Source organism: Orussus abietinus, unplaced genomic scaffold (assembly GCF_000612105.2).
Source record: "Orussus abietinus isolate OABI.00-Male unplaced genomic scaffold, Oabi_2.0 scaffold9, whole genome shotgun sequence".
NCBI lineage: Eukaryota > Metazoa > Arthropoda > Insecta > Hymenoptera > Orussidae > Orussus > Orussus abietinus.
Genome location: NW_019396004.1, coordinates 769,300 through 796,587, shown reverse-complemented (window position 1 = coordinate 796,587; position 27,288 = coordinate 769,300). Strand labels below are relative to the sequence as shown.

The window sequence follows — 27,288 nt, the reverse complement described above, 5'->3', positions numbered from 1 at the left end:
CCACCCACCCACCCCCTAACCCGCGGGGCCTAAGCTCTCTTATTTCGGTCTACGGTGGTAGATGCTCTTATGGTTGTTCAGGCTGTTCAGAGTCCGGAACACTTTGTGACAGAGGACGCAAACGGCGCTATTGAGCGGCTGGAAGTGCTGCTGCTCTTTGTGCCGCTTGAGCGTCAATTTGGTCGACAAGGTCTTGCCGCACACGTCGCACGTGTAGCAGACCCCTGGAGGCAGCAGCCTGCCGTACAGAGGGTGAGAGAGTCTCATCGCTAGGATGGCCGATGGTACCCCTGACGGTCAGGGTGGTCGTCGGGGTCGTGTAGTCGGGGTTAATCCCGCAGGCCGCATGGGGCGTGATTAATGTCCGGCAAGCAGCAACCAAGCACCGTTAAAAATGCACATGGATGTCCCAATTAATAAGTATATCCGTATTACGAACCAATTGACGGGTGGACAGGCGACACAGATAGAGCCACGTGTGGATGGACCCCCAGCGCAAATCCGTTCGTGAAGGTAGAGGTACACACGGAACAATGACGAACCAGAGCACGTATAGCCGAGCGAGCGGGACCGGGAACAAACAAGAACAAAGATACGGCTGCCATTAATATCGTGTGTGGAGACATCGGTAGCTGGTGGTAGCTCGAAACCAGAAGGGGGTCTCTCGTCTTCTCTCGATCGCATCCCAAATTTCCGCCCTGGCGTCCTTACCCGGCTAGGCGGCCTTACCCTCGGCCTCGGGCGAGGACGAGGCCGAGGACGAGGGTTCCCTCCTTTCCCTGATACGGTCTCTCCTGGTCGGATCAAGTCTCTCCTGGTCGGTCTATGTACGCTCAGACAACAAAGACTCGGGGCTCTGGTTTGTCATTGATCATGGATATCCTACCCGCGACGCCGCGAGGCGTCCTCGCCCCGGTCGGCGGAGCTGGTCCCCCGTTTCCGGCCGAGTCGCGTCCATGGGGTTTTGGACCAGGTTCTGGACCAGGTTCTGGACCAGGTCTTGGACCAGGTTTTGGACCTGGACCGGGATCTGGGAAGGACTGGAGGTCGCCGTTTCGTCCCGGACCCCAGGCGTCGATCTTGACTTTTCGGACGCGCTCTCGGGACGCTTCCCGAGGACGACGTCGCTCGGCTGGCTCGAGGCGAGGGATTGGTCGACGCGTTGGCGGTGTTCAAGTATAAAGGAAACGTTTATTCATAAATAATGAGAACAACTTGCGCGAGTACAATGGAACAAAAAGTTTCTGGTTACCCTGGCCCCCAAAGAACGGATAAACGAGAGATGTGAGGAAGGGATAATTAGTCGTAAAAATATATTATGTCGCAAAACTCAGGTATAAAACGTCCTATGTACAACGCTAGGGTGCATCGGGTGCATCCCTGCCGCAGGGTCCCCGTGGAGGTACGCTTAACAATCGTGGTATCGATTGATCCTAAAAGCGAGCGATCGGCCACGATATCCCGGGATGCCTCCTCCCCCTTTCTCGAGACTTATCGTTTATATTTTTATTCCTTTTTCGAGCCATTTTTTTATACCAAATTTTTTTTTTCCCCTCCGCATCAAAATCGTTCGACGTATCACAATTTCTCCCCCTTCACCCTCGAAATCATCACAGAACGTCCCCGGCACTCGGGTGCAACGTAATTCTCGAACGTCGTCGACGCCGTTTTCGGCTCCTCGTGCCCGATTCTCCTCTTTTTATTCTTTTTTTTTTCACTCTTTCTTCCTTTCCTTCTCATCTCGATTAATTAATTTTAGTCAACGTCGTTCCTCGCGGCCCTCTCTAAAGCAAGCCCGATCGTCCGTCGGTTAAAGAAAGTTCCTCCGCATTTTCTCGCGAGTCGTCCCTCGACTCCCCTCCCCCGTTTCTTCGGGAAACTTCCGAGCCGGGGAAATCAAGTTTCCGGATGTCGCGGTGCCTCGCGAATTCCTCAACATGTTCCGTCAACATTTGAACTGCCTCCCGGGAGGCGGCCAGCTCGAAGTCTCGGAGCTTTTCTAGTTTCGGAACTTGCAGGCCGGAATTAGCGAGTCGCCGACTCGCTTGACTCTTCCGACTTCCGGTCTCGACGAAGAAAAAGTGGGGAGGAAAAATCGAGGACGTTTCCTAGGCTTCTGGACGGCTGCTAAAAAAATCGAGGACCTCGCGAGAAAATCCCGGAATGGCGGAATGTTATTTTCCTTTCCTCCCGTACCGAGACAACGTCGCGAGGGCCGGAAGTCGAAATCATTTTTTAGTCCTTAACCCACGGAGCACTTCCGGCCGAATCGCCAAACGGCGAGTGACTCCCCACCTCGCGACTCACCACCCTAGACTTAATATAGCTCTAATCGATAACGTAACGTGTTTTTATTATTTGTACTAGCGTTGTTCTTAATGAAACCGACGAAGCCCGTGTCAAAGACGAAAGTGAACCCCCCTGCCACCGATCCCGAGACGAAAAGAAAACCGGCGAAGCCTAGCTCGACCAACGATTATTTACAAGTGGCGTAACATGGAAGGGTCTCGATCCCAGATATATATATCAACAAATTGAACTTCTATACAATCAGGACGCTCCAGTAGTAGGGTATAACGCGACCAGCACCGTGCGCTCCCCGGGTGAGAGAGTCGGAAGGAAAGAACGGGCCCCGAAGCTCCCCTCCCAAAGGCTCGATCCTTAATTTCCCCTCTTTCCTCCCCTGAGAGAAAAAAACGAGGACCCCGAAACCAGCAGCCGGTCCCTTCACCGGGACCCACTTCGCAAACGGTCCCAGAAGCGATCCAGTCTCAAGGTGGACCAGGTGAGAACGGAAGCTATCCGGACGAGATATCCTGGGAGAGCCCAAGGACACCCGAGACGTCCTCCCGGACCGTGTAAAAACTGAGGAACCTGGCAAAGGTGTCGACGATTGACCAACGTAAGGTCGATCAACCCGGGGCCCTCCTGCGCAGCTTCCGGTTCCCCCCAGTGGAGACTCTTCCCCAGTCCGACGAAAACTCCCCGGCAGGTGAATACGAGAGGACTTGGTCGCGGGGTACCGGAAATACCGGGAACATCTCGATATCCCGGCGATCAAGGGGTACCCGGGACACCCCACCAGCTTCGGCGTCTTTTTCTCTCAGTGGGACCTCCACCCGCGAGTATCGGCGCCATCTTGCTTAAGACACAGCGTGCAGAACCAAGATGGCGTCGGGGCACGCGCGTCGCCTCCCTCTCGCTCATCCAAGGTGGGGCTGCTGCTGGTGGCACTGCTGCTGCAGCTGCTGCTGCTGACCCTGCTGCAGTAGCTGCTGCTGCTGCAGCCGGCCGAGGTGGCCCCTCTCTCGTTCTCTCTGTTCCTCCTGCTTGCGCTGCTGCTCGTTCTTGGCGTGCTGCCGGTGGTAGATGCTCTTGTGGTTCCTCAGGCTGTTAAGGCTGGAGTAAACCCGCTTGCAGATGGTACAGATCGGTTCCTTGCTGGGCCTGGTGTGCACGTTCTGTATGTGCCGCTTCAACCTTGTAAGGGAGGTCAGGTTTTTGTTGCAGGGCTCGCATCGAAACTCATCGGTCGCGCTGCTGCCGGCCAACAGACCTGGCGGCAGAACCAGACACATGGTTACGGTTTTTGACGTTCGAACGCTGAGCAGGTGTTTCGTTCGATTTTTTTTTTTGTTTTTTTTTTCGTGGGTCATGTCGCTTAGCATTTTTTGTCTTTTGCGCTTCCTACTCCTCCCGGAACTCCGCCCTCCGGTGGGACTCTCGTTCTCTCTCGGCCATTTTTTATATGTATATATTTTGTTAACCTCCGGTGGACCTTCGGACTTTTCGTGCTCGCTCGTCTGTTTTTCCGGGCTTCGTGTATACTGTATATGTATATATATATTTTTTTTTGGTTTTTCGTTTGGTCTCTACACATAGTTTCCGTCTCGCGAGACGTCGGTTGCGAGGCGGACTCCGGGGGCCTCCACGTGGCGAGGGGCGCTCTACGCCACGCTAGGGCGTCGCCCTCTGATCAGCCCTCTTGCGTGTTTTCGATCTATGCTTTTTTTTTTTTCCCGTCTCTCGGGCCTTTTCTGTCCTTTCTCGTCCCGGCACTTCCTCCGATAACACCGCCACCTCGCGAGCAAGCCGTGCACCGATACTCGGGCGTTTAGATGCGGCCCCCTTTCGCTTTCCGTTCGCCCGCGGACAAGGTGGACGCGCTTTCGGAAGAGCCTGACCCAGCGCGAGCGGTCTCTCGGCTCTAGGTCTAAATCCGTCGACTCGGCCACCTGGCTGCCTAGGTAAAGGCGAACTAGGTTCGCGGGCCGGCCGAGGGGAGCGCCCCACGAGCTTCCCTCCCCGGCCCACGGATGGCGCTGCGAGTTAGTGCGCCGCTCGGCCGGTCGGGCTCTTCCGAAGTGTTTAGTTGCTCCTGCGGTAGAGGGTCGGCAATATATATATATTACATACATATAGTGGTGTACCATGGCAACCCCGGGTCGGATTTAGGTGAATAGTAGAGTGCAAGCAAATCCAAGATATTCCAGGTACCAATTGAGAGGCCGATGACGTTATTAGTGGTCAGAGCACCGGATGGTTCCATGGTGATGCGTATTATTTACAGCAGAGCGGAGGACGTGTCCTCGCGATAGTATATACATGTATATGTATATGTATATATATAAGTATATGTACACGTGTCCGATGTCTATTTACAGGTTATGATTCATATCAATGGGCTGATGCGATGAAGCGGTGAAGGTCTTTCTTTCCTGGCGGCCATGTTGGCGTCTACGCGTCTCCGGAGAGTCCCGTCGCCCCTCGGCGCCGTTTCGCCGACTCCGAGGCGGCCCCACGGATCCTACTTCTCCCCGGACCTTGAATCTTCGCGAGGTGGGAGCCAGGAAAGGGGGACGAGTGGTCGCAAAATCCCGAAGACGGGGGCTCGTCGCGGGGACGCGAGACAAGGGGACGCGCGACTCGAGGCGCGACATTTAACTGGCCGATTCCTCACGGAGTTTCCTTTTTATTCGTGCGTCTAACATGTACAAGTTACACTGGTGGGTTGGCTAATTACGTGCTCCTACATTAACGCAATACATGTAATAATTTATTACTCTATCCGGCGTGTCGGCCGGGCCGGTTACATAAATAATCTCACTTTTTTTTCCTCCGTTAGCCGCGCGGAGCGTAATAAGAGAACCGGCGAAGACCCTCAACCCCGAGGTCGGGCCTCGGGTCCGGGAGTCGGAGGCACCGACACCTGCCCCGGGACTTTCTCTTCGGGTTTGCGGCTTTAAAGGGCCCTCTCGTTCCCCGTTCCCCGTTCCCCGTTCCCCGTGCCCAAGGCTCGAGTCCCTTAGGCCCAAAACGGGCCGACCCGAGGACGCCACCGGGAACGTTTCCAGGGATTTTCTCATCCGGTCGACTCGTGACAAACGGGCCGGGAGTCGAGATCGAACCCCAGGTTGGGCCCCTGAAGGGTGTCGAGGGAAATGACCCTCCGCGACCCGCAGGATCGACCGGGGACCGACGTCCCTATCCGCGGGGGTCCTTGGGTCTAGCTTCATGAGAACGTGATCTCGAACTGGGTCTCCTGCTCCTTCCTGTCCTTCCTGCCGTGGTACTGACTCTTGTGGCTGACCAGGCTGTTCCTGGACTTGTAACTCCTACCGCACTGGTCGCAGGCCAGGGACTGAGGCACGTAGAAGTGCGTGTCCGCCAGGTGCCTCTGGAGGGACCAGGCCCTGGAGAAGGTCTTCTGGCAGAAGCTGCAGTACGTGGCACTGCTGCCTCTGTGACCGGCGCCCATGTCGGGGTCCACCTGCCTCCTGGCCACCTCCTGGAGATTGGGCAGGGGTCGCTGGGCATCCTGGGAGGCGCTGCTGGACTCTGCCGAGGTCGCCTCCGGTCCCGGTGGGCGTTTTCCTCGGTATTTCCTCTGCGTGGCCGCCAGTCTCCTCTCGACCACGTACTCCGACTCCTCCGCCAGTTGGGACTCCAGCTCGTCGACGATGTCCAGCTTCGGCGACAGGGGCTCCGACTTGAGGACGATCTGCATGCCGTCGCCGATGTCGTCCAGCAGGTCGATTATCGGGAGCTCCTGGTGGAGCAGCTCGCAATTCGGCTTCTGGTCCTCGGCGTCGTCCATGGGCTGACTAGGTGGACTTCGGTCCGTCATGGCGGTCTGACTCTGGTGGTCCTCGTTCCTCGTATCGGACTGCCAACCCCCGTCCTCCTCTGCGACCTCCTGGTCTGCAACCAAAGAGGAGGGGGCTGAGTCCGGGTACTCAAGGGCTGCCGACCAGCCGCTGGGGGTTTCGACCTCGACCTGCGAAACTAGCGCTCTCTCGGCGCTTCCGTTCTCTCGCCTCCTGTCCACGTGCTGGGCAAGTCCTCCCGCGCTGCGCGCTCCTGCGCCATAACCGCCCTTTAAGGTGGACAAACCGGTGGGAAATCAATGCGACGGGGTGCGGACCACCCACCGTCGCATCCGCGGTGTCTAGATTCCGTCTCCTCGTGGGTAACCTCTTCCACGACCGAGCGCGTCCTGGGGACGCCGGCGAGAAGGGCAAACCGCGCGGTGAAAAGTGTCGCATCTTCCGCGGTACCGAGAGACGATGGGATGTCGATACAGCGGAGCCGTTCCTAGCCAGCCGAGTCGGTTCTTTGCGGGATTTTACCCGGCCGGTTACCTAGGCAACGCACCCCGCTAAAGCCACCCCCTGGCAAGGGGGATACCTAGGATGCGTATTATTCTTAATAACCCCACCATGGCTCTGTATTATGACTGATGTTGACTCTGAGCGAGCTGCCGGGCGTTCCGCGATCAATAGGCCAACTCGCCGAGGGAAAAATATCAGTGCCTTCGGGGTTGGTCGCGCCGGCCTTAAAGTACCCCGTAGTCCTGGATACGAGGTCCCGGCGACGCTCCTGCAACCCCTTCGCCGAGCAGGGCCACCCCGACGGTGGTCGCCGATGGGGTTGCCAGGGCGGTTTACAAGGGGAGGTCCCCGTGCCAGGATCAAAATCCCGGTCAGGTCTGGCCGTATCGAGCTGCCGTTTTTATCCCCTTATGGGGCGGGCTCGCTGGCAAAGCTTTATGGCGGTAAGGACGGGTCCGTCTGGGATATGGATTGGTCGTGTGCCGGGCTCAGCGGAATAGGCAGTTTCGGCCATGTCGGGGATCCCCGCGCCGTTTTCACCCTCCTCGGCCTGGCGGAGGGCTTTGCCGGAATCGCGGAGGCCGGGACCTCGGGATTCATCCCAATTCCTTTTCTTTTCCTTTCTCTCTTTCCGTTCCTCGCCGAATTTCGTTTAGGTCCTCCCCGAACGAAGCGAGGGTCCACTTGTTGCGAGACCAGGCCTCTCGGCACGCGACGTGCACTCTCTTGCACCTCCGTTGCGCAGTTGGCGAGGTCACCTCAAGTTCATCATTGATAAAGTGACGTCGGCGAAAAAACAAGCGACTAGACCTGGACGCACCGCGATAAGCGAGTTTGCGCATTAGAGATAATACTTTCCGCCGAATGTCGTTGCGATGCGTGCTGACCTTGGAATGGTCGCCGGGTGGAAGCGCGCGGCGCGGCGAAATGGAGGAAAAATCGGAGAAGAGAGAGAGAGAGGGTTTGGCCTCGCCGGAAGGGAGCGACGAGGAAGGAGCGATGCCTAGGCCGCGCGGAAGAGAGAGACGAGAGTACCCCCGCGAGTCCGCTTTGGCGACGAGGTTCGCCGCGGCGCCGTGGGATGGCGCTGGCCGCGCCGAAAGTGGAAAGTCGAACCCGCCGGCTCGACGAAAATTTCGCCAATTTTTTTCCCCGGGAGCGAAGATTATCCCCGGAGGTCGACGTGGGGTGCTATCGGCGATTTCCCTCGGCTCCGTTTCCTCGAGCCGGAATTCGGCGAGGAAGAGGAGGGGGGCTGCAGGGGAGGGATATATTTAAAAGAAGCGAGGAGGAGGAAGAGGCGCATCGGAAGCGGCTCGCCCGATGCAGCGCAGAAAGTAGTTCGCTCGCCGCGCTATTTTTACGCCGCGAGCTTACAACAGGTTACTCGCGAGGAGAGAGAAAGACCGACCGAGAGGCCGCGAGGCGGGGGGAAAGAGAAAGAGAGAGAGAGAGAGCGGAGAAAGGGGAAACCCGAAGAAAAAGGAAGGGAAGCCGCGAGTCCACCGACGCCATGGGGTCCGGACCTGCGCGCGTCCGACTCTGCAAAACAATCTCGGATGCAAAACACGCTAAAAATATGCATATCCTTCGGCGAGAGGCCGTCCCTCGCTTTCCCGTCCTCTCCCGGGACCGCAGGAATCCCCCATTTTGGAAAAGTCCTGCCGAAGAGGAAGGCCCCAAACGCGTGGAAAAGTGGACCGATGGAGAAGAAACTCTTTTCGGGTTTTCTTCAAAAACTACTCGAATCGCCGGAAGGAAGGAACCCTTAAACGGACATCTGTCTAGATGTATTTCTTTTCTTTCTCCTTTTTCCACCAGGTGAACGCGAAAGGCCGACACGCCGAAGAAAGATGGCGGCGCGCCTCGGCGCGGAGAGACGCTCCTCGAAAAGCGATTTTCGGGGTAGGGCCACGTTTGGAACCCCGCTTTCGGAACTCGTAACGAGAGAAGAAGAGGACGGAGGAGAGAAGAGGAATAAAGAAGGAGGGCACGAAACGACGAGAAGGGGCAATCCTAGCGGGCTAAACCTAGCGAACAAAGCGGCGCACATCCGGCCGAGGTCTGGCATAACGAGTGCGCGTTCCGTCTTTCGGTCATTATTTTTTACATAACGACATTACGCGCTAAGGGCGATAAATGCCCCAGGGGGGGGAGGACGCCGGACCTAATTGGAGCGAAAGAATGGACGGGACATTTATTTACGTCGAGATAACGACGAAAGTTTATCGCCGTGGAAGAGTCGGGAGCGCCCCCGCTCTCTTCCCGGACTCTCCCGAATGTCCCATTCGATCGGCCCTTCCTTTTATTCCCTGTCCGACTGAATTTCACCTCGCCCCCCGATCCCCCGTCGACGCGATTACGCGATAATAATTATTTTCTATTTAACGAACAACGAGCTCCTCGAGGCGCCCCCCGGGACCGCCTCGCGGCGAAGTCCTCGCAGTTTGGCCGACCTCGAGGTGCCTCGATATCTCGATTCCTCCGTTTCCGGGTTTCCCTCGGAACCCTTCCTTTCCTCCGCCATCGGCAATACCGGTCGGCCATGTTGGGGAACAAGGCCGGCTTATTTTTAGTCCGGCCATTTTCGTTGGCCACGACTCACCGGACTGATAGAGGGACCTTGAATTTCGCGAATAACATCTGTTTCCTTATCGACATGGCCCCCCGATAACTTGTTCAGTCCTAACCTAGCATAAGCCAGGCGTTCAAATATATGAGGGGGGGGGGGGGAAGAGGGGGAATTTGCTCGCAGAGAGTCGCACCTGAATTTGATCAGCATCTGCTCGTCGAGCCCGCGATTGGCTGACTCGGGTTTGACTTGGGGATTTGCAATTCCGGCCAAGGCTCTACCTAGGCGAGAACGATGATCCCTATTATCCGGGAATTTAGCGACGTCCAGGAATCCCGAAACCCCCACCCACTCGGGTGGGACCCCGAAACCGACCCCGGCACCCTGTTCCCAATGAACCCCCCGGAGTAAGTCTCTTTCTTCGCCTCTTCGAGGCCTTAGGAGAGGACCTCCCGGCACGAGTGCTCCTCTCGTTACCCCGGCTAGTTCTAAGTAAAAGTCCGAGCGAAAGCTCCCACCCGGTATACGTCGAGAGTCCGCCGATAAGGTAGAATTAGACGGATCCTCGGCTCGCGGTTTCGCAAACGGTTCGACAAGAGGAGGAAGATACGCGGGGCGATTCTCTATCAACGCAAACAACTGTTACCGCCGGTCGGAATTCTAAAAGTGATTTTTCTCCCCCCCCTTCCCCCCCCCCCGCCGACCTAGAATGCCGGATCCGTTGCTACCCACCGGCGCCATTTTCCTTTTCCTTTTCCTTTACTTGGCCGCGCTAACGCGGATACGTACGCCCGGGGATTTCGGGGTTGAAAAAAGCCCGCGACCAAGGGGCCGGGCCACGCGGGGGGGAAAAGGAAAGTTACGGGCCTCTTCGCCGATGAATGGTCGCATTCAAAACGGCCGTGCGGACCGAGTTAAGATATGCGAATACGCGGATGTACGAGCCGAGATAAGGGCGGGCCGCTCCGAAGGGGCCCGGGGAAATAAAATTATGCTCCGCGTTACAATGTCGTCCCGGCGTGGAGTCGCGACACGCACATCGACGCCCGACGATGCACCTATGCGACCCCGGAGTTATATAAAAAGGACGGAAACGGGATTATCCGACGCCACCGATTCCTCCCTACGTGTCCCGTTCCGGGAGAGGTGGGAAGAAAGTCTTCTCCTTTCGAATCCCCCACCCGGAACAATATTCACGAGGATCCAGGAAGTCCTGGGCGCTCCTCGGGATTTTTATCCAGGATCTCTCATCGACGTTCCAAGGAAAGGGAGGGGTTCGCCCGGAAAATTCTGAAAAATCACCCCCATAGATCCCAAACCCGGTCTGCTCGCCACTCTTCTCTTTCGCTGTTCTAATGCACCCGAGGCTGGTCGCGATAGTGCAATATTATTGTTATACGGGTCAAGTAACAATAAACCAATGCAGAAGGCGATAACCGGCCGTCCTATCGTATCCTCTTCAGCTCTCGAAACAAATACGTTTCGGAGTTTCATAATAAAGCAGCTTACGACTAAAGTCCGCTATGGGAGCTTAGCGAGGCTGCGCTTTCGGTGCAACGTTTCCCCAGCTTGGGGTTGCAGGGGTGCCAACGCCCAGAAATTCCCTGGTCTTCTCCTGGAGTCGATCGAGGATGGCTCGAGTGTTTTATCACGGGTACGATTCCGGGATCTCGAAATCGGGGGGGGGGAGGGGGAATCGACAGAACCCGGAGCAACGCGCCCGACTCAGCAATTTCATATGCACATATTCGCCCCCCCCCCTGATAATGGCAATGGTGATCGATATAGTCGATTTATAGTCATGATCCAAATTCTGGAGGAAAAAAGGGACCCTCGCCCCCTGGGGGGTCGCCGAGTACAAAAGTCACGTGGAACCCTCGATCAGCTGATCGGGTAAACAAAAGTCAGTCCCTCCCCCCAAAGATCCAGCAACCCTTCCAGAGTCCCACGTCCCTCCCCCTCTTCTCCCTCGTCTTCGCCCTCCTTCGAAAAAGGTCCTCGCGAACGAGAATTTCATAATTTCCCGATGTCACGGACTTTTCCTCGAGTTGCGGCGAGGTACCGCACCGTAATCACGACCCGGTCTAATTTCGCATATAGACAACGTACAAATTCATCCCCTCCCTAGAGGGATACATTTTCCCTCCAGGGTGAAAAATCACTAGAGGGCGCGAAATTCGAGATGATGGCAGGAGCTAGCAAGAGTGAGAGAGAGAGAAAGAGGAATACAGAATACAGGGAACACAGAGACGTGAGGAGTTTCCTTCGGTAACGAGCCAGACCCATTCACCGTGTCACCTTTTCGCCGGCGAAGAATTAAGGGGAGAAGGAGGAAAAGAAAAATCCTAAAACATTCCGGAAAAACCGTCCAAATCGGGAAAACTCGCGGGCGGTTCCGCGCGGAGAGCGTGAGCGACAGAGCGAAAGAGAGAAAGAGCCAGAGAGAGAGGAAGAAAAAAAGATCAAGAGACAACGTGCCAGTGCAAGCGAATTCGATGGCGCGATTTGGATGTATGATGATTCCGATGATCCGGGCGGAGGGGTGGTCGGTGGGTGGGGGGTTGGGGGTTGGGGGAAAAAAATCGAATAGAGGAAAAAAAAAAGAAAATTCGCATGCCAATTAAAGACGCGCGTCTCGGACCTTCCAAAGCAAGACAGGGGTAGTGCTCGTTTCGACCTCAACCAATCGGAGAAAATCGTCGCCCTTCTCGCGTTTTCATATACTTCTCATATACATATATATGCATGTAGTGCGTGCGTCTATACGTAGACACGTGGAGAGATGCGAGCACACGGACATAGCCGTATGTCGGGCAGTTGCGTTCCTTTCGCTATACTGTATGTACATTTTCATTTTTTTTTGGTTTCGCTGTATTTTTTTTTTTTCGTGTCGTTTTTTCGTATCGTATTTTTTTTTTTCCTCGGTTTTCCTCTTTCCACGCAGCACACGCTTTTTGGATAGTTCGACCGCACCACTCGGGGCGACGCCGTCGAGCTGGCCGAGTCGGTGCATCCTATGCACCGATGCACCGCGTCGACGCGTCGACGCGACGACGCGACGACGCGACGACGCGACGACGCGACGACGCGCCGGCTCGGCCGCTTGTCCAACAGAGAGAGAGAGTAGCGTAGAGCGCCCTTGGGAAAATCAGAAGAACGACGGGAGCGACTGGTCCAGATCTATCGGCGATCCAGCGATCCGATCGATCGATCAACGCCGGAGAGAGACGCACGATTCGAGAGGAGAGACTCGCTCGATCGGAGAGCCGCGACTACTCCACGATTCTTGTGATTTTACAGGGCCAGAGGTCACGGAATATATATATATATGCATATATATGTGTGTGTATATATATTTAAATGCAGGGCTCAGTTCTCCTTACCTTGCGACGTGCCCGCCAGGTCCGGTGTCTGCAGTCCATGGCCAAGACCTGGAAATTTCACTATCGTTACGCGTCACAATCGAGGCGCCGAGATAACCAGAGCTCGCGACCGACGCGGCCTGTACGCACTTTCTCCACCCCGAGGAGAGAACCGGGGAAATATTTCCTTAATTCGATGGAATAATTATTTCCCCTCGAATCGACTGAAATTAATCGGATGCGGCAATTAGTCCGATTTCACTTGAGCCCGATGAACATTCCTCGATACCGTAGAAAAATCAAATATCTCCTTCAAGGGATTTTTTTTTCTCACCGAGTCGTCTCCTACTTCGGGACTTCTCGTCAATGAGAAAAAGGAGAGAATTTGAAAATTGACGAAAAAAAAAAAAAAATATATATAATCCAAACCGTTGCGTACAGGCCAGAGCGGGGTCGAGAAGGATGGAGGACTCACCCGAGAGAGGCGTGTGGTCGGTGGCCAGGGCCGCCATGCTGAAGTTGAAGCTGCCGGGGGTGGAGCCGAAGAGCTTGCTCTCGGGGAGGAAGTTGGAGGTCGGAGGGTGTTCGGGCTCGGGTTCGTGCTCGTTGCTGCTGGCGGAGGCGGGGGGCTTGTCGGAGGCGGCCGCCCCCGAGTCGGAGGAGTCCTCGTTGGGGCCCCCGTTGCCCCCGTTGCCCCCGGTCAGCTCGAGCGGCTCCGTCTTGATGGTCTCGTCCAGCTGGATGGGGTCCTCGGCGACGCCGTTCCCCTCGACCTTGGCCAGGTGGTTGTTCTTCACCATCGAGAAGTCGGTCGGGGTGGCGTCGTTGTTGTTGAGGGGTGGCGAGGGCCACCTGGGTCGCTTGACCGACTCCTCGTGGATGTCCGGGGTGCGCCTCTCGTTCCTGCGGATCTGCGCCCTCCTCAGCAGCTGCTGGACCGTCGTCGGCATGGGCGTCGCCGGCGTCGGGGGCGACCCGCCCCGGGGGAACCTCTCCTCCGAGCCCAGCTTCTCCTGCGCCCCCAAGTGGTTCCCGCCCGCCGCCAATGCGCGCACGTGGGACAACTGCGCAACCCCGACAGACAACATCCCTGCGTTACATCCCCCGACCAGGAACCACCCCCTGTACGGTGCGGGACGCGAGGGTCTCTCCGCGGAAAAAAAAAATATATAAAAAAATAGGAAAAACTATCTCCCCCCCCCCGACACGCCAAGGAATGTCATTCGCGTCCCGCGATGTCCCCTCCCCAACTGATATCCTACTTTTATCGCGCGTCCATTTCGATTATCGACTCGCGGAATGGCGAGACTCTCGAGGCGCCCATCGCCCCGCGTCCCCGTACATAAATCGGCGGGCCCGAATTAGCATCCGCAGAGTTCAAGCTCGTTTTCGTTAGGCCCGACCCATGTCGGCGGGACGGATTATCATTGTTTGCTTGACCTATGCCAATCGCGAGGAGAAATTTAATCGCGATGGAGGACTGCAGCCCGCGATAACGGAAATTTCGGCGTGCAGTTGCGCCGCCGGTCGATAAGGGGGAGACTCGCGATAACGTGGACATCGGCCAACTACGACGGGGACTTCGAACCTGCCGAGCGCGAAACCGGGCCCCCCCGATATCGATCCTCGTTTGGGCCTTAAGGCCGACTCGGATCCGAGGATCGGCCTTAAGGCCGGCTTCGATCTTTCTACCGGACCCCGTTCCTGTTACCTCATCCCTGTCCTTCTGGTCGGCCTGCTGCGTCAGTCCGGATACCCTGAGGACCTCGGCGGTCTTCAGGAAGCTGCTGAGGGACCGCTGGTGGACGTTGACCTCGCCATGGTAGATGAACTCTACCAGGGCGTGCAAGTCGCTGAACGCCACATCCTGGAGTACTATCACCGGGTGTTTGCACGGTGTACTCTGCAATGGAAAAAAAAGGCCAGTTTACGCGTCGCCCTCCTCCTTGGACCCTGAAGAAGGGCCTCTTCTTCCCAGTGGAGGGTGGGATAGTCGGGTCTCAGGGTGGATGCGAACCTTGAGCAGCTCCCGGAAGTAGGGGCTGCACGCCGAGAGTACCACTCGATGTGCTTTGAGGCTCTTGCCATCGCAGGCCAGAGTGACGTCCACGAAGTCCTCGTCATCTCGCAGGTTCTCAAAGGCTGACGTTATGCTGCTCTGGTAGTTGTTCCATCGCAGGCAAAAGTGTTGCGTATCTACCATCGTTATGTCTGTTCACCTGGAAAGGGACAACGGTAGGGCGGGTCAGTTTACCTGTGAATCTCTCGCTTATCCGTAGAATTTTCGTATTTCCGTCGAACCTGGGCTACCCCCCCGTATATAAATTATTATTTCCTGCCCCTTATATTTCCTAAATCCCGAAATCCCGTTTTCACCGCGAAGGACGATTAGAAATTAATAAAATTCCCGGAACTCGCAATTTTCTTTTTTTTTTTTTTTTTTCGGCAAGCTGACGACCAACTAGTGCTAGAGGACTGCAAATCTCTTGCGGTCGACGAGCGAGGCGAAGGTTGCTAAAAATAATTTCACTTCGGCTCAATTTCTCTAGGCCCGTGACGAGTCCTGATAAGTCCGCCAGCCGCTGATAAAGCCCGATAAAGCGGGCTTCGAAAAAGAGACGCTCTGCAGCGTATAAAAATTGCACGCCTCTAGGAAATATTATTTCGCCGTCGACTTCGGTGAGATTCCTGGTGAAATCGATCGATCCCGACTCGATTTCAAGAGATACTTGCAACAACCTACAGGGCGATTAAAAAACACGGTCAATTGAAAAAAAAAAAAAAAGAAAACCCTCCCTTCATAAAAATTCTAAATGCCAAACCTAACTGAAAATAATTTTCCAAGGAATCTCCTCTCCGCAATTTTTTTTTCTTCTTTTGCAATTACTGCGCACACCGGGGACGGGTAATAAAAAAGAAAAAAAAGAAAGGAGAAAAGAAATAAATCTGGCGATCTCGGCACGTTCCGGGGTGATGATTCGCGGGAAAAATCTCGGCGAAGATACGCGAAAGATTGATTTAGCACGACATTGGATTCAATTTCCCTGATGGCGAATTTCTGGGACGAGGGTGGGGGGCGAGGGGGGAACGCGGCCGTATTTCTGCCGAATATCCATCTTTAGTGGAAACGTACGTGACGCTAATATTAAACAGAGATAATTCGAGGCATCGCATCTGCATATATTCGCCATGTTAGGACAGATGTTCGCCGTCTATGTGCGGCGTCTTGAAAATTACCGACGACACGGAAGGATCGATCGGGGGACAGCAATTTGCACTCCGAGAATTAGTCCGACACTTCTGGGAGGATTCGGGGATAGGTAATGATCGATCACCGGAAATTAGAAGGCACCGGGAGGTCCGCCCGCCGACAATGGCACGTGCACTTGGCGAGCCGCCATCTTGGTCCCGTCGGTTTCTTCGCCGATTGAATTTTCCCCTCCTAAATCGGACCTCCGATCACCTCGCGATGGAATATTAGAGACTAACCGAAGGTAGCGAATCCCGTCCTCGTTTTCGGCCAGCCACAACACAGCGGGTCAACGCGCAACAACGTCTGGAGATGGAATGACGGTTTCCACGACGCGTCGATCCCAAACACAAGAGGGCTACTGCGAAGGACGCCGTACGGCCCGAACTGCGCCGTTAGAAAAACTGCGGAGAAATGCGAGACCGGCATAGAAAAAAGGAAACAAAAAAGAATCTCGACGAACGGTCTGCTACGTCCATTCTTCTGCGGCCTATACAAAGTAATCGACGAAAGGACCACTGCATAAAATTACCCGCCTGTGTAATTTGTGCATGGGTATAGTTTTTTATCCATCAATGTATAAAGGTATAAAAATACCGATATACCAACATATATATATTTTTTTTAAATTTATTTCCCATCGTTCGTCCTCCCGATCTCCCCTCCTTGTATGAAATTCTTTTCCATCTACCTCGGCGGTCCTTCTCGCTAAAAAAAACCGGGTTTACCAATTTTTGGATACGCAAAGAGAAATGGTAGAAAGAAAAAAAAACGACGTCCGGCCTCCCAGGTGCCGCTAGAGCGGGATTTATCTGATACTCTCGAATGTCGGAACTTATCGGGCGGCAAACGTGACGGGGCCTCGACGGAGAGTGAAATTACTCCACATCGGCGTGCAACAATCGAGGAAGAATTGAGTTATGCGTTATACTATCTGCCCCGCACGTAAACGACACCAGGTTTTGTTTGATTGCGCGAATATACGTCGCAAATGCCGGAGGTCTTCCAGGAAGGAGAGGCCTTGGTCGGGAAGCAGTCCGTTCAAGGAAACCGAGGCTTAGGGCGAGGATAAGTCGAAAAAGGGAGAATTTTGGGAGTCTCAAGAGGAAGCCGTCTCTGGTCGGGGTCGACCCTAAAAATTCCCGATATTTCTCCTAGACGAAAGGGACGAGCAGGGGTGCGTCGCCAGGAACGCGGGGGCGGAAACGGACCTTCTGGCGAAAATCGGTCGCCTTCGGCTGGTTTTCGAGACCGAGCTCTGGCAAAAGTGCAAGAGTCTCGGGACGATTGTGTGTGCACGCCGAGTTTGATTAACGACGGGCCTACGGGATGCGCCGAGCTAAAAACTGCATCCGCGCCGGCTTCTTTTTATCCCGGAGGGCGAGGAAATTAGGTCGTCGGGCTGGAGCGGAGCCAGAGCTCGCGATTAAATAATTCCCCGTTTATATAAAAGTGCAGGCGTCAAACGTACACTGATAGCGTTATCAGGAGGCCGCGATAAAAAAAAAAGAGAAAGAGGAACGGCGATTCTTAAAACAAATTTACCAGGCCAGACGCTCCGCCGAGCGTCGGCCCGCGCTAGTTCGAGCGGGGGAGAAATTGCAAGAAAAAATGGAGAAACGACCGAAAGGGTTGGCCAAATCGGCCGGTCGGCCACCTACTTCTCCGGGGGTCCATTCAACCGACTTCCAAGGCACTTTCTTCCGGGCGACTCGACCACCGGGTCCGTCCAGGAAGGTCTCACACTCGAGGCGCGATCATCCCCTCGAAGGGCGCATCGTCGATCCGGACCCAGGGTCCGTGGTCGATGCCGAAACTCGCCCAACACGGTGGAAGCCCGTTGACGAAAAGACCATGCCCGTGGACGCCCGGACCCGCGACTCCCGGGGGAACCCCTTCCCAAGTCCGACTTAGCTCGGGAGGGCTTCGACCTCCTGGCCGAGAGGTCGACGCCGAAGGCTCGTACACCTCGAACACCTCCTCGGATGCGTTAAAATGTCCCACAGATTTCGGCGAGCACCGCCACCATCGGCCTCGGCTTCTGGATCAGCTGCCCTGGCAGAGACGTCCCGCCACCCTGGGCATGGTCCCGGATCCCGAATTCGCTCCCTTCCGGCTGGATCGCGCCCAACGCGGGACGGTGCGTCTCGTCCTCAGCCGCCACCGCGGGGAAACTAACCCCTAAAACGCCGGGGCTACGCCGTGGATGCTCCGGGTGGCTAGTACGCAAGTGTGACCGAAATCGTGGCGTGCCGCGCGCAGGCAGGGGCAGAGGGGAGTCCCCGGTGTGTGGGTCCGGAATGTGTGTCCCGACGCGTGCCTCGATGTGTGCCTTTTCGGACCGGGGGTGTCGATCCTCGAGTGGAAGGGAGGCCGCCGGCCTTTGTGGACGTCGCGAAGAGACGCGGAAGACGCGCGCAAGGGACACCCCGAGAAATTCGTCAAGATTTCGGAAATTCTACCTCGACTTTTCGTTCCTTCCCGACCGGAGTAGCGACGGGATTGAGACTTCCAGGTCGAAACGGTCGAGGAGGGACTTCGGGAGAAGGGGCTCAGGGCAAGGGACGGGGTCCCGAGGATTGTCCGCGGGCAGGTAGGAGCGAGCACCTGGCAGGGGTCCCGCGGGAACGGTCCTGGATCCAGGGCCAACGTCTCCCGAAACCAACTTACGGGCCCGAGGACGAGCCAGGAACGCATGCAAATCTCCTGCGTCCCCCCGTGTGCGTGGCGCATGCGTGGACGTCCGTCACGGGACGCGGAATGGCCGCGGAGGGGATAAATCGGAGCAAGTTGGACCGAGAGTTATGCGAGGACGAGGCGCGCGGAGAAAAATCCGAGCCCCTCGTGTCGGACAACCGGAAATAAAATTCTCAGGCCCGCGCCCCTAGAAATGATATTCCAGGCGAAACATAAAACTCGCGAAATTCAATGATCCAATTAAAAAATCAAGAATTCCGCCATGCCCCCCGCATTCGTTCCTGGACGTTCCCCGATCACGCATCCCATCCTCGGTGCCCCTTAAATCGGCACCCCCTTGATCCCTCCCAGCAACGTGGCCATCCCGAAACCCTCGCGATATTTCCGTGCCCCGTCCGCAGGGGGTCGATCCGCGTGAAAAAAAAAAAAAAATAAATAAAAAATCCCAAGCGACGTAGGGCCGAGGCCGTTACCTTGCGTCATGAAGGGAGAGCACCGGGGTGGCGTCGCGTGGCGTCTCCTACCCTCCGCGCGTCGGCATTATCCCCTCGAGGACACGTTGCACTCTAAGGAGCGCGCGAACTGCATCCGCGAGGGGTCTCGCGAGGTCTAGTGCGGTATCGCGGGGCGAGAGGGCGCCTCGGTGCGCGACTGAGAGTCGCGCGACTGGTCGCGTCCCTCGGCGTCCGACCGGCGGTCTGCGGGGCTGAGAGTCACGCTCCCCGCGTCGTCATAGGCAACGGTGCCCGCCGTATCCAAGAAAAATTGTCCGCGACCACTGGGAGGAAAAGAAAAGGAAATCCTTGGATCTCCCAGACCCGGGGGAACTCTAACGATGAGTCGTTGGGACAGGTCCGGAATCGGTCGATCGATGACTCCGAGACTCCCAGCGGCGGCCCTCACCCCTTGATAGGGTCTAGTCGCGACTTCGCCGGGGGAAAGAACCCTTTCCCGAAGTCGGTCGGTCCCCAGCTCACGGTCTCGGGGGCTCTCAGCCCCCAGCGACCGATGGGTCTGGGTGCGAGATGCCGGTCGCCCTGGAGGCCGAGACCGGGGGGAGGGCTGAGAGCGCGAAAGAGCGCGAAAGAGCGAGGGACACTCGGACTCCCAGCGCGCTTCGCGGCACGCGTACACACCGAGTCGGCTCGGGACTACCCGGTTGGAGGCCACCGTTATTCTTTATCGGCGCATGAGACATCTGTCGTAATAAGTGCGGACTAAAAAATAGTGCGTGCGCGGAGAGAGGGGGCCCCGGGAGGGGAGCGAGGGAAAGAAAGAAATGAGAAAGAGAGCGCGGAGAGAAAGAGAGAGCGAGAGGGCGATACCGGGGGAGGTGGGGTGGGGGTGGCGCTGGTGGGGGACGCTGCCTTCTGGTCTCCGGCGGAGCCCCCGCCCGCCGCCCCCGCCCCAGCCCCACGCCGCGCCGCCGCGCCATTCGCGAGATGAAAATGCGCAAAGCTAACGACTTCCAATTAAAAATAGAGCTGGAATTTAAGACCCCTCCCGACGCCCCCCGCGCATCTCTTCCCCTCCGCGGAGCCAAGCCGCGCGATCGAAGCCGCGACCGCGACGCGGGGAGACGTCGCGAGGCGCGACCTCCCCGGCGACGCCGACCCGATCGGCGGGCCAGGTCCTGAGGTTCGTCCCGGAATTTTTTTCCACCCTAGAAGCGAGAATGGAAGAGGACGGTCGAACTCGAAATGGAAATTCCCAGGAAAAAGAGCGATATCGGAAAGATGTTGCGGAATTTAATTTCGATCTCGCCCGCGGGGCGGATGCTGGGAAACGTTGGCGGCGGAATTTTGGGAAAATTTGGAAAGGATCGGGCGAGGATCCGGAACGGAGCGCGAGTTTTCTTCCGGCATGGGGAGCGATCCCCGAGTGCCCTGGGGATCGCGGTCGCCTCCACCGGGACGCGGGAAGCGCGTCGGTTTCCCCGCGTTTATTCCTCGCTTCCTTCGGCCCCTCTCTCGGTCCCTCTCCCTCCCTCTCGCCGATTCCCGTAGCCAGGCTCTGGCGCTCCTGTCGCCCCGTCGTCCCCTTGGCGGCGCGACCCCACTCGATTCGCCCCTCAAAAAATCATTACGTCCTTCCGCGGGCTGCGCATGAACGCGGTTTTAATTCGCTACTAGAGAAAAGTCAAACGTACGGAGGACCGGAGCGACAGCGACGCCCCGGTTCGACGCCGCGACGCCGGGAGGACTCCGGCCGCCGACTGGGGCGCCCCTTTCGCAGGACCCCGAGACCCTGCCTCCTCGCCCTCCTCCCCCCCGGGGTTCCATTGTAATATTTATTGATTGGATTCCTAGGGTCGCGGAGCCAGGGGAGGAGCGCACCCGGCTCCCGACGTCCCGAGCCACCCTGGAGGTTCTTCACCCCGAACTTCCGCCGAGCGTCTCCCCAGGGCCTCCACGGCGCGCCGATCGTCGATCGGTCGATTATCGAATCGGACGCCGATTCCTTCCCAGGACCTTGAGTCGAAGTTCCGGATTGCGAGGACCGGCATCGACGCCCTGACCCTCCCCAAGACCGAGACCAGGCGCAGCGGACGAGGTCGTAGGTAGATCGACCCGGCTCCCCCTTGAGAGCTCCCGAAACCAACGCGAGGGAGAGAGACCGAGTCATCCGCCGCCCCCCCAGAGGGAGAGAGACGGAGAGCGGACTCGCACCAGTCGGCGCCGGCGGCGAAACTCACGACGCGTTTCGATCGGCCAATGGGAAGCGGGGTCGGGCCGCGATGGATCGTCACCCGGGGGACCTTGACCTTGATACCCGTCCCCCGTTGTTCCATTTCCTTCCCCCTCCGCCGGCGGCGCGCGTTACGTGTCCGCCCGGCCGCGGCGGAGGCGGCGGCGGCGAAACTCGGACGCGCGTCTTTTCGCCAAATCCAATCCTGCGGACAATGCAATTAGGATGTGTTTCCTATTCCGCGGACGTGCGCTGACTCAGCTGCCCTTGAGGAGCGCAAAACGCAGGAATTGCCCGCCTTGCATCCACGTATCGCGATAACACCCACCTCCCACCCCGCGGATCAGGTGCGACACACGCCAGGAGTTCTCGGTACTGGCGACACGGTCTTGGAATGCTGCAAATTTCCTCCTCCCTCTCTTTAAAATGTATGTAGAAATCCTTGGAAAATTCCAAGGGCCCGGGAAAAGAAAAATCCGGGGCCCCAGGCACGCCAAGGACGCGAGGTCCTGCCGAGGGGGCGAAGCTCTTCCAGGAGGCCGCTCCTTTCCTCCCAGGACATTGGAAACCCGCTCCTCGATCTCGGGGATAGGATCCTTCAAGAGGTTCCAGCAAGAGGGAAAGGGTTGGCCTCCTCGCAGGACCTCGCGTCGATCACGGGGAAAGTTCGACTTCTGGGATCACGTCGGTACCAAAATGGCGGCCCAGATGACGACGTTGCGAGTCGCCGTTCGCGTGGCTTTGCCGACGCCGGTGGTGGCGTCGGGAAACGGGGAGAGGGATAGAGATAGAGGAAAGAAAGGAGGAGAGGTTAGGTCGGCAGTAGTCGCTGCAACGCGCTCCCCCCCCAGTCGGCTAGCAAACATTTGGTAGCCATTGCCCTCCGCCACGCCAACGGCCGAACAACCGACCGTTCTCCTTCTCTCTTTCTCTCTCTCTCTCTCTCTCTCTCGTCTAAGCGACGCGACGACAAGGTTAGGTCGAAATGGCGGCCGTAGCCTTGACTTTCCGCTAGACCCGCGCGGAGCGAACCGCGGGCCCGGCCTGACCGCTCCAACGGAACGGAAGCCGGGCGCGGCCCGGATCGCGCAGCGGAGGCCGTTGACAAAGTCCCCGATAATTCCATATCGAACGCGTAGAAAAATTCGGAAAAAATCTCAAACACGAGGAAATCCTATTTCAATCCAAAGGGAAAATAGAGTAGGTGAGAAAGTTCAAGACTCGAACGGTTTAACCCGCGTCGAAACCCTGCTTCCCCTCGTGTCCGCAATTGGACGTCGCGACTGACACCGCGCTGGTTTATATTTAATTTCGACTGCCATTTACTACGCTCGACACGTACGGATTCCTAAACAGCGCGCGGACCAGCTCGGCTGGATATTTACGCGCGTTCCCGCGTTTTCTCGTCCCCGTCTCGTTCCTGTTTGCCGTTTCTCTCGGCGGCGACCGCCCCGGGCTGGACGCGACCGACTTTCGACGCCATGGGTCCTTCCGGGAAACATTACTGACCGTATTTAACGCTCGCGAAGCTTCTCGGTATGGCCGGAAGTAGTCGAGGCCCCGAATCGACGAGGTCACCGATGACTCCACGTCTACGCGTCTATTGACGCGCGTTTTCCGCCCGCGGCGACCCACCTCGCCCGAGACTCTTCCCTAGGTCGAATTCCCGAATTATCGGGGGCATTCTCGGGAACGAGGTCGCCGATGTATCTTTAATTGCGCCCCGAGGACGCGCAAAAATAAGCGAGCTTTGCCCTACCCTAGACCTTCCTCCAGGAGCCGTCTTCGCCTCCTCGGTGCCGAGGGAAAGCCCTTATCGCGCCTCTCCGCGTTGCGAGATGCCTCCGATAAGCCCCTCTCGTGATTATTGCCTCGATGCGCTTCCAACGGACTTTTTTATCCATTTAATTGTTCCCCGGTCGCTTTCCCCCGACTATCGATCGTATCGCCCTGGTATCCCTGTCGTTTCGTAAAACTCGACGCATTACGTAATGCGTCACGCCGACAGCTGCGTGCATTTTAATTGCACGAGGAAATTAGACCCGGTGGTATTTTGCTTCGCGCGAAAATCTAACTCTAAAGGTATAGTTCCGTGGATTTCACCGTATTAGGTTAGGTTAGGTTAGGTTAGGTTAGGTTTAACTTGGACTCCCAAGGACGTCCTAGGAAGCATCTTGTCAAAATCGAGGGAGGTTTTTAAGGGATGCCCAAATTTCCGAATACCATTAAATATGATTAAATGTCGTGGAAATATCTCCCTGAAGTTTCCAAGATCAGAGGCATCGTGGTCGCCGAACTACTAGGCACCTCCTCGGAATTATTCCGCGAGGTCGGCCGAGGAATTCCCGGTCGCGTTCGCGATTGCCGATCTCGGCGACGAGCTTAATTCGATCGGCGGGATTTTTGCCAGGGCCACGATTCGCGAAGCGGCTCGACGCACTGGGGCGACATGTGGGAAGTGCACACAAGAGTCGAGGATTCGCGCGAGGCCGAGCGTCAGCGCGTACACGCGTGGGCGTGCGTGGCTCCGTGTGCGAAAGCTCGACCGTACGCGGTCCACACGAAACAAAGAGCATAGGAAAGAACCGCATGCCCCCTTGCATAAATATCCCGCGTATACTCCCGTCGCGGTAACTTCCCGCGCGGGGACCGTCGCGCGGATCAGCTGACTCCCGAATTCCCCGGAGAGCATTTAACCCTTCCCCAGAGGGTGGCAAAAGAGAAGTACGACCCGATCCGAGGAAACAACGAGGAGCGATAACGAAAAGGAGAGGTAACCTCAAAGATGGGGAAATAGAGAGCAGCGCTCGGTCGCGGAATCGCGCTCGCTTAAATTCCCCGCGGTCGCCCCGGCGTCTAATTCCAGAGATAACCGGAGGCGCAATCTAGTTACTAGGCGTCTAATCTAATCGCCGATTTGAATGATGTCGCGTGTACTTTCTTCGGGCCGGGCCTATGGTTTCGGCGCGACTCCTTGGACGGCTTCGGCCCGAGGTCGATACGACGCCCTGGAGAGTCGACTTCTCGAGGCCGGGATGGCGAAACGGAGTGCGGACCTCCTCGCGGCTCCGGTCAGGCTCGATTTGCTCCTCGCCGGCTCGGATATCGAGATTAGTTGTTGTTCCCAGATTTGGGGCGTTTCTTTTTCCAGCGCCGGCGGACACGCGGATCCCGCCGAAAGGGGACCGCGGGGTCTGCCCCGTCCCGAGGAGGAAAAGTCGCGGCCGGTGCATCTCGGTGACTGTTTTTTTAGCGGAGTGTTTACCCGGTGCAGCCGCGCGAAGGTCGGCCCGATGCGCAAGAAATCCCACGTGAGTCGCCGGACGGATTTCGCGCTCAATAGGCGACGGAACTGCGTAGGCGGTCGGAAGTGCGTAGAAGAGTCCCACTCGAGCTGCACTTTTGCGTCCTTTTAACGCAGCCATTCCCGAGGGGACGACCGGGGGAAAGGGGAGCAAAGAGGAAGAGCCATCGGCCGGCCAGCTGGAATTTTTCGCGGTTTTCCGCACCCCCTCTCGACCGCCACTCTCTACGCCCGCTAACCTCTCTCTACTCGTGCATCTCTCGATCTATTTATATTCCACCCAGTTCCGTGCCGTGCAACTTCGTCCCCTCGACGTCGAGGAGGCGAAAAAAAGGGAGACGTCTCGAAAAACAGGACACTCTTCTCGAGATACGAATACCGCCACCCCTGGATATCCTTAATCGCTCGAACCCCCTCCCAACGATCCCGACATCCGTAGCCGAATCGCTCCATTTTTCTTTAACGCCATTTCTTCCCCTCCACGTGCAGCTCCAATGACGAACTTCGCGAAATAGACGAAAGAGACGCGACCGAGGCGATGCCCAAAGGTCGGGCCGAGGAAGCGAGAGAAAAACGGGGAAAAAGATGAAAACGCCGCTACCGCGTATTTTTCCCAGACGCACGAATGCCCGCCGCGACTTTCCCCCTATTTTTTCTCCCCCTCCGTCCCGCGCTTTTTTCCGCATTTCTCGGCCTGTTTATGCGCGGTTTTTGCGCGGCCAGGTAAATAGTTCGCCCCTGGATCGCGGACTCATATTTCGGGTTAATAAATCACCGAAAGGGGTGGGAAGGAAGAACGGGGGGCGCCTGATAACGGAAGGGGGAGGCTGCGGAATTTTCGCGGATTATCCGCGGCGGTCCGTACACCTTGCCGGGAATTTTTGCGACCATACTCGCGCGGCTATATTTATCCGGCCGAGAGTCGTATTTTTTCCGGGCGCGTCAGTTTTCTCTTTTCTTTTTTTTTCTTTTTGGCGGACCTGAAATTTTCGAACTATTTTTATTTCCCCGGTCGGTTTTCCCGGCGTTTCCGCCGCGAGCTCCCCATCCCTTGGATCGGCCGTCGAGGTCGCGTTTTCCGCAGAGGTGAAACCGGACAGGTGAGCGGGTCACACCTGATGCCCCCCTTTGGAGGAGAAAAAAAGCGGATGGGGGCAAATTTCGAGCGCTCTGGTTTTCGTGAGAACGGGAGCGTGGGGACCGAGGGTCGGGGATGCTGCGGGGAGAAAAAGGAACGCGAGGACGAACGGACGGAGAGGACGAGGAACGGGGCGAGCGGGCTCAAAGGGTTGCGTCACTTCCTAACAGGTTTCTCCTGTCGGAACGACGCGACGCGGAATCCCCGCGGAAAAGGGGATCGAGCCGCTCGCGGGACCCCCGACCTCCTTTTCCGGGCTCGGGATCACTCGGGAAGACGTACTTCCTGGAGATGACGAATGGACGCCGAAGGTTCCCTCCAAAGAAAAATCGAAAATCACCGAAATACTCGCGAGAGACGGTCCGTGAATTTTTCAAAGGATCCAAATTCCACCCTGGGGAATAATAAATTCTGAATCGCGCCAAAGGACGTCGGCAAAGGATCTAGGAGTCCTTTTTTCCGTGACTTCCCCCCGTACTCGGGCGTTCCGACCCCGGGACCACGGGACCGGAGAAGGTGCTTTCGTTAATGCGACCAGGTTTCGGGTTATCTAGGGAATTTGACAAGGAAATAGGGGAAACTTGGCGTCGAGCGTCTACGGCGTCGGAACCGTCCCCGGGAGAACCAGACCCTGAAAGGCCCGTCCGGCCCCGACAAAGGATCTCAGACAAGGACGGCGCACTTGGCCGTGGATTACGCAATTTCCTAACCGGTCTCTAACGTCTGCCTTGGCTGGTCGGGCCGTCTAGCGATCGTCTAGCCGCGCGGTCCCTCTCCACGCGGGCGGTCCGCGGCCTTAACCGCGGCGGAACGGCCGCAGTCGGGCACGGGCTCGCGAGGACGACGGGCGTTCTCGCGCGCGCTCGCAGCGGATGCCGAGCCACTGGACGAGACGTCGCGAACGGAGAGAGAAGCGGAGAGAGCGACTGACTCATGCCGTAGGAAGAGAGAGACGGCGCTAGGCCCGCCGCGCCGGAAAGAGAGAGAGAGAGAGACCCCGACCCGTGCACGTCCTCGTTGATACGCCGCGTCGGTAGAGGAACCGTGCACGCGCCTCTCCGTACTCGACGCACACGGCCGAGTCTCTCTCCGTCTCCGTCGCTCCCCCATGCGCGGCGTATCTCCGTCGCGGTCCCTCCCGTCGACTTCCTACGGGCGTTTCAGCGGATGACTCGGACCGGCCTTTTAGGTTAGAACGTCGCGAAGGAGTCGCCGGGCCCAGAAGCGGCCCGGCCCGGTTTCAAGGTCAGCCCGCGCGGCGCAGATCGCGGGGCAGAGTCGACGGGCTCTATCTCGAAGGACGTACCTCGGTCCTGGTCGGCGAAACTGGAGCTCGGGTGGCTAGGTCCCACGGCGGGGTCGGTCTAGGCCGCTGGTCGGCCCAGGGGCAGGATCGGAGCCAGGGGTCGGGGCCCCTCGGCGGGGTCCATCTCCCCGTCGGGGTCTCGTATCCTGGGGCCCGGCGGGGGCGCGCGCCCCCTGCGTGGAAGCCCTGGGCGCGCCGGCGCCGGTGGGGCGGCGGTAGAGGAAGGGCCCGCCGGGCCCTGCGCGTCCGGTCGCCGTGGGCCTGCGGCCTCCTGGGGGCGAGGCTCGGCGTCGAGCGAGAGGGAGCGAGACGGGCTCCGGCGAAACCCGAGGGAGACCTTTCGACACCGGGACTACCTAG

General features: G+C 57.4%; 2 protein-coding genes across 7 annotated transcripts in view; both read right to left on the bottom strand.

Moving 5' to 3' along the window:
• Positions 1–267, bottom strand: part of LOC105700756 (zinc finger and BTB domain-containing protein 24-like) — a 7,675-nt gene extending 7,408 nt beyond the window's left edge. The window contains exon 1 of the mRNA XM_012426908.1: positions 54–267. Coding sequence (XP_012282331.1) covers positions 54–267 — 214 coding nt within the window. The remainder of the gene's footprint in view (positions 1–53) is intronic.
• Positions 268–3,098: 2,831 nt separating this feature from the next.
• Positions 3,099–27,011, bottom strand: LOC105700968 (broad-complex core protein isoforms 1/2/3/4/5). Of its 6 annotated transcripts, none has more exons than XM_012427326.1 (6): positions 16,035–16,100; positions 14,563–14,764; positions 14,257–14,448; positions 13,021–13,609; positions 12,567–12,614; positions 3,099–3,556 (listed from the first exon to the last, which is right to left on the bottom strand). In XM_012427326.1, the coding sequence occupies exons 2-6, from the start codon at positions 14,746–14,748 to the stop codon at positions 3,204–3,206; spliced, it is 1,368 nt and encodes a 455-aa protein (XP_012282749.1). In that variant the 5' UTR covers positions 14,749–14,764; positions 16,035–16,100; the 3' UTR covers positions 3,099–3,203. The 6 variants fall into 6 exon arrangements, with proteins under 6 accessions (XP_012282749.1, XP_012282745.1, XP_012282746.1 ...); XM_012427322.2 differs by lacking the exons at positions 3,099–3,556; positions 16,035–16,100 and adding exons at positions 5,468–6,201; positions 26,929–27,011; XM_012427323.2 differs by lacking the exons at positions 3,099–3,556; positions 16,035–16,100 and adding exons at positions 5,468–6,201; positions 18,966–19,043.
• Between the last annotated feature and the right edge of the window lie 277 nt (positions 27,012–27,288).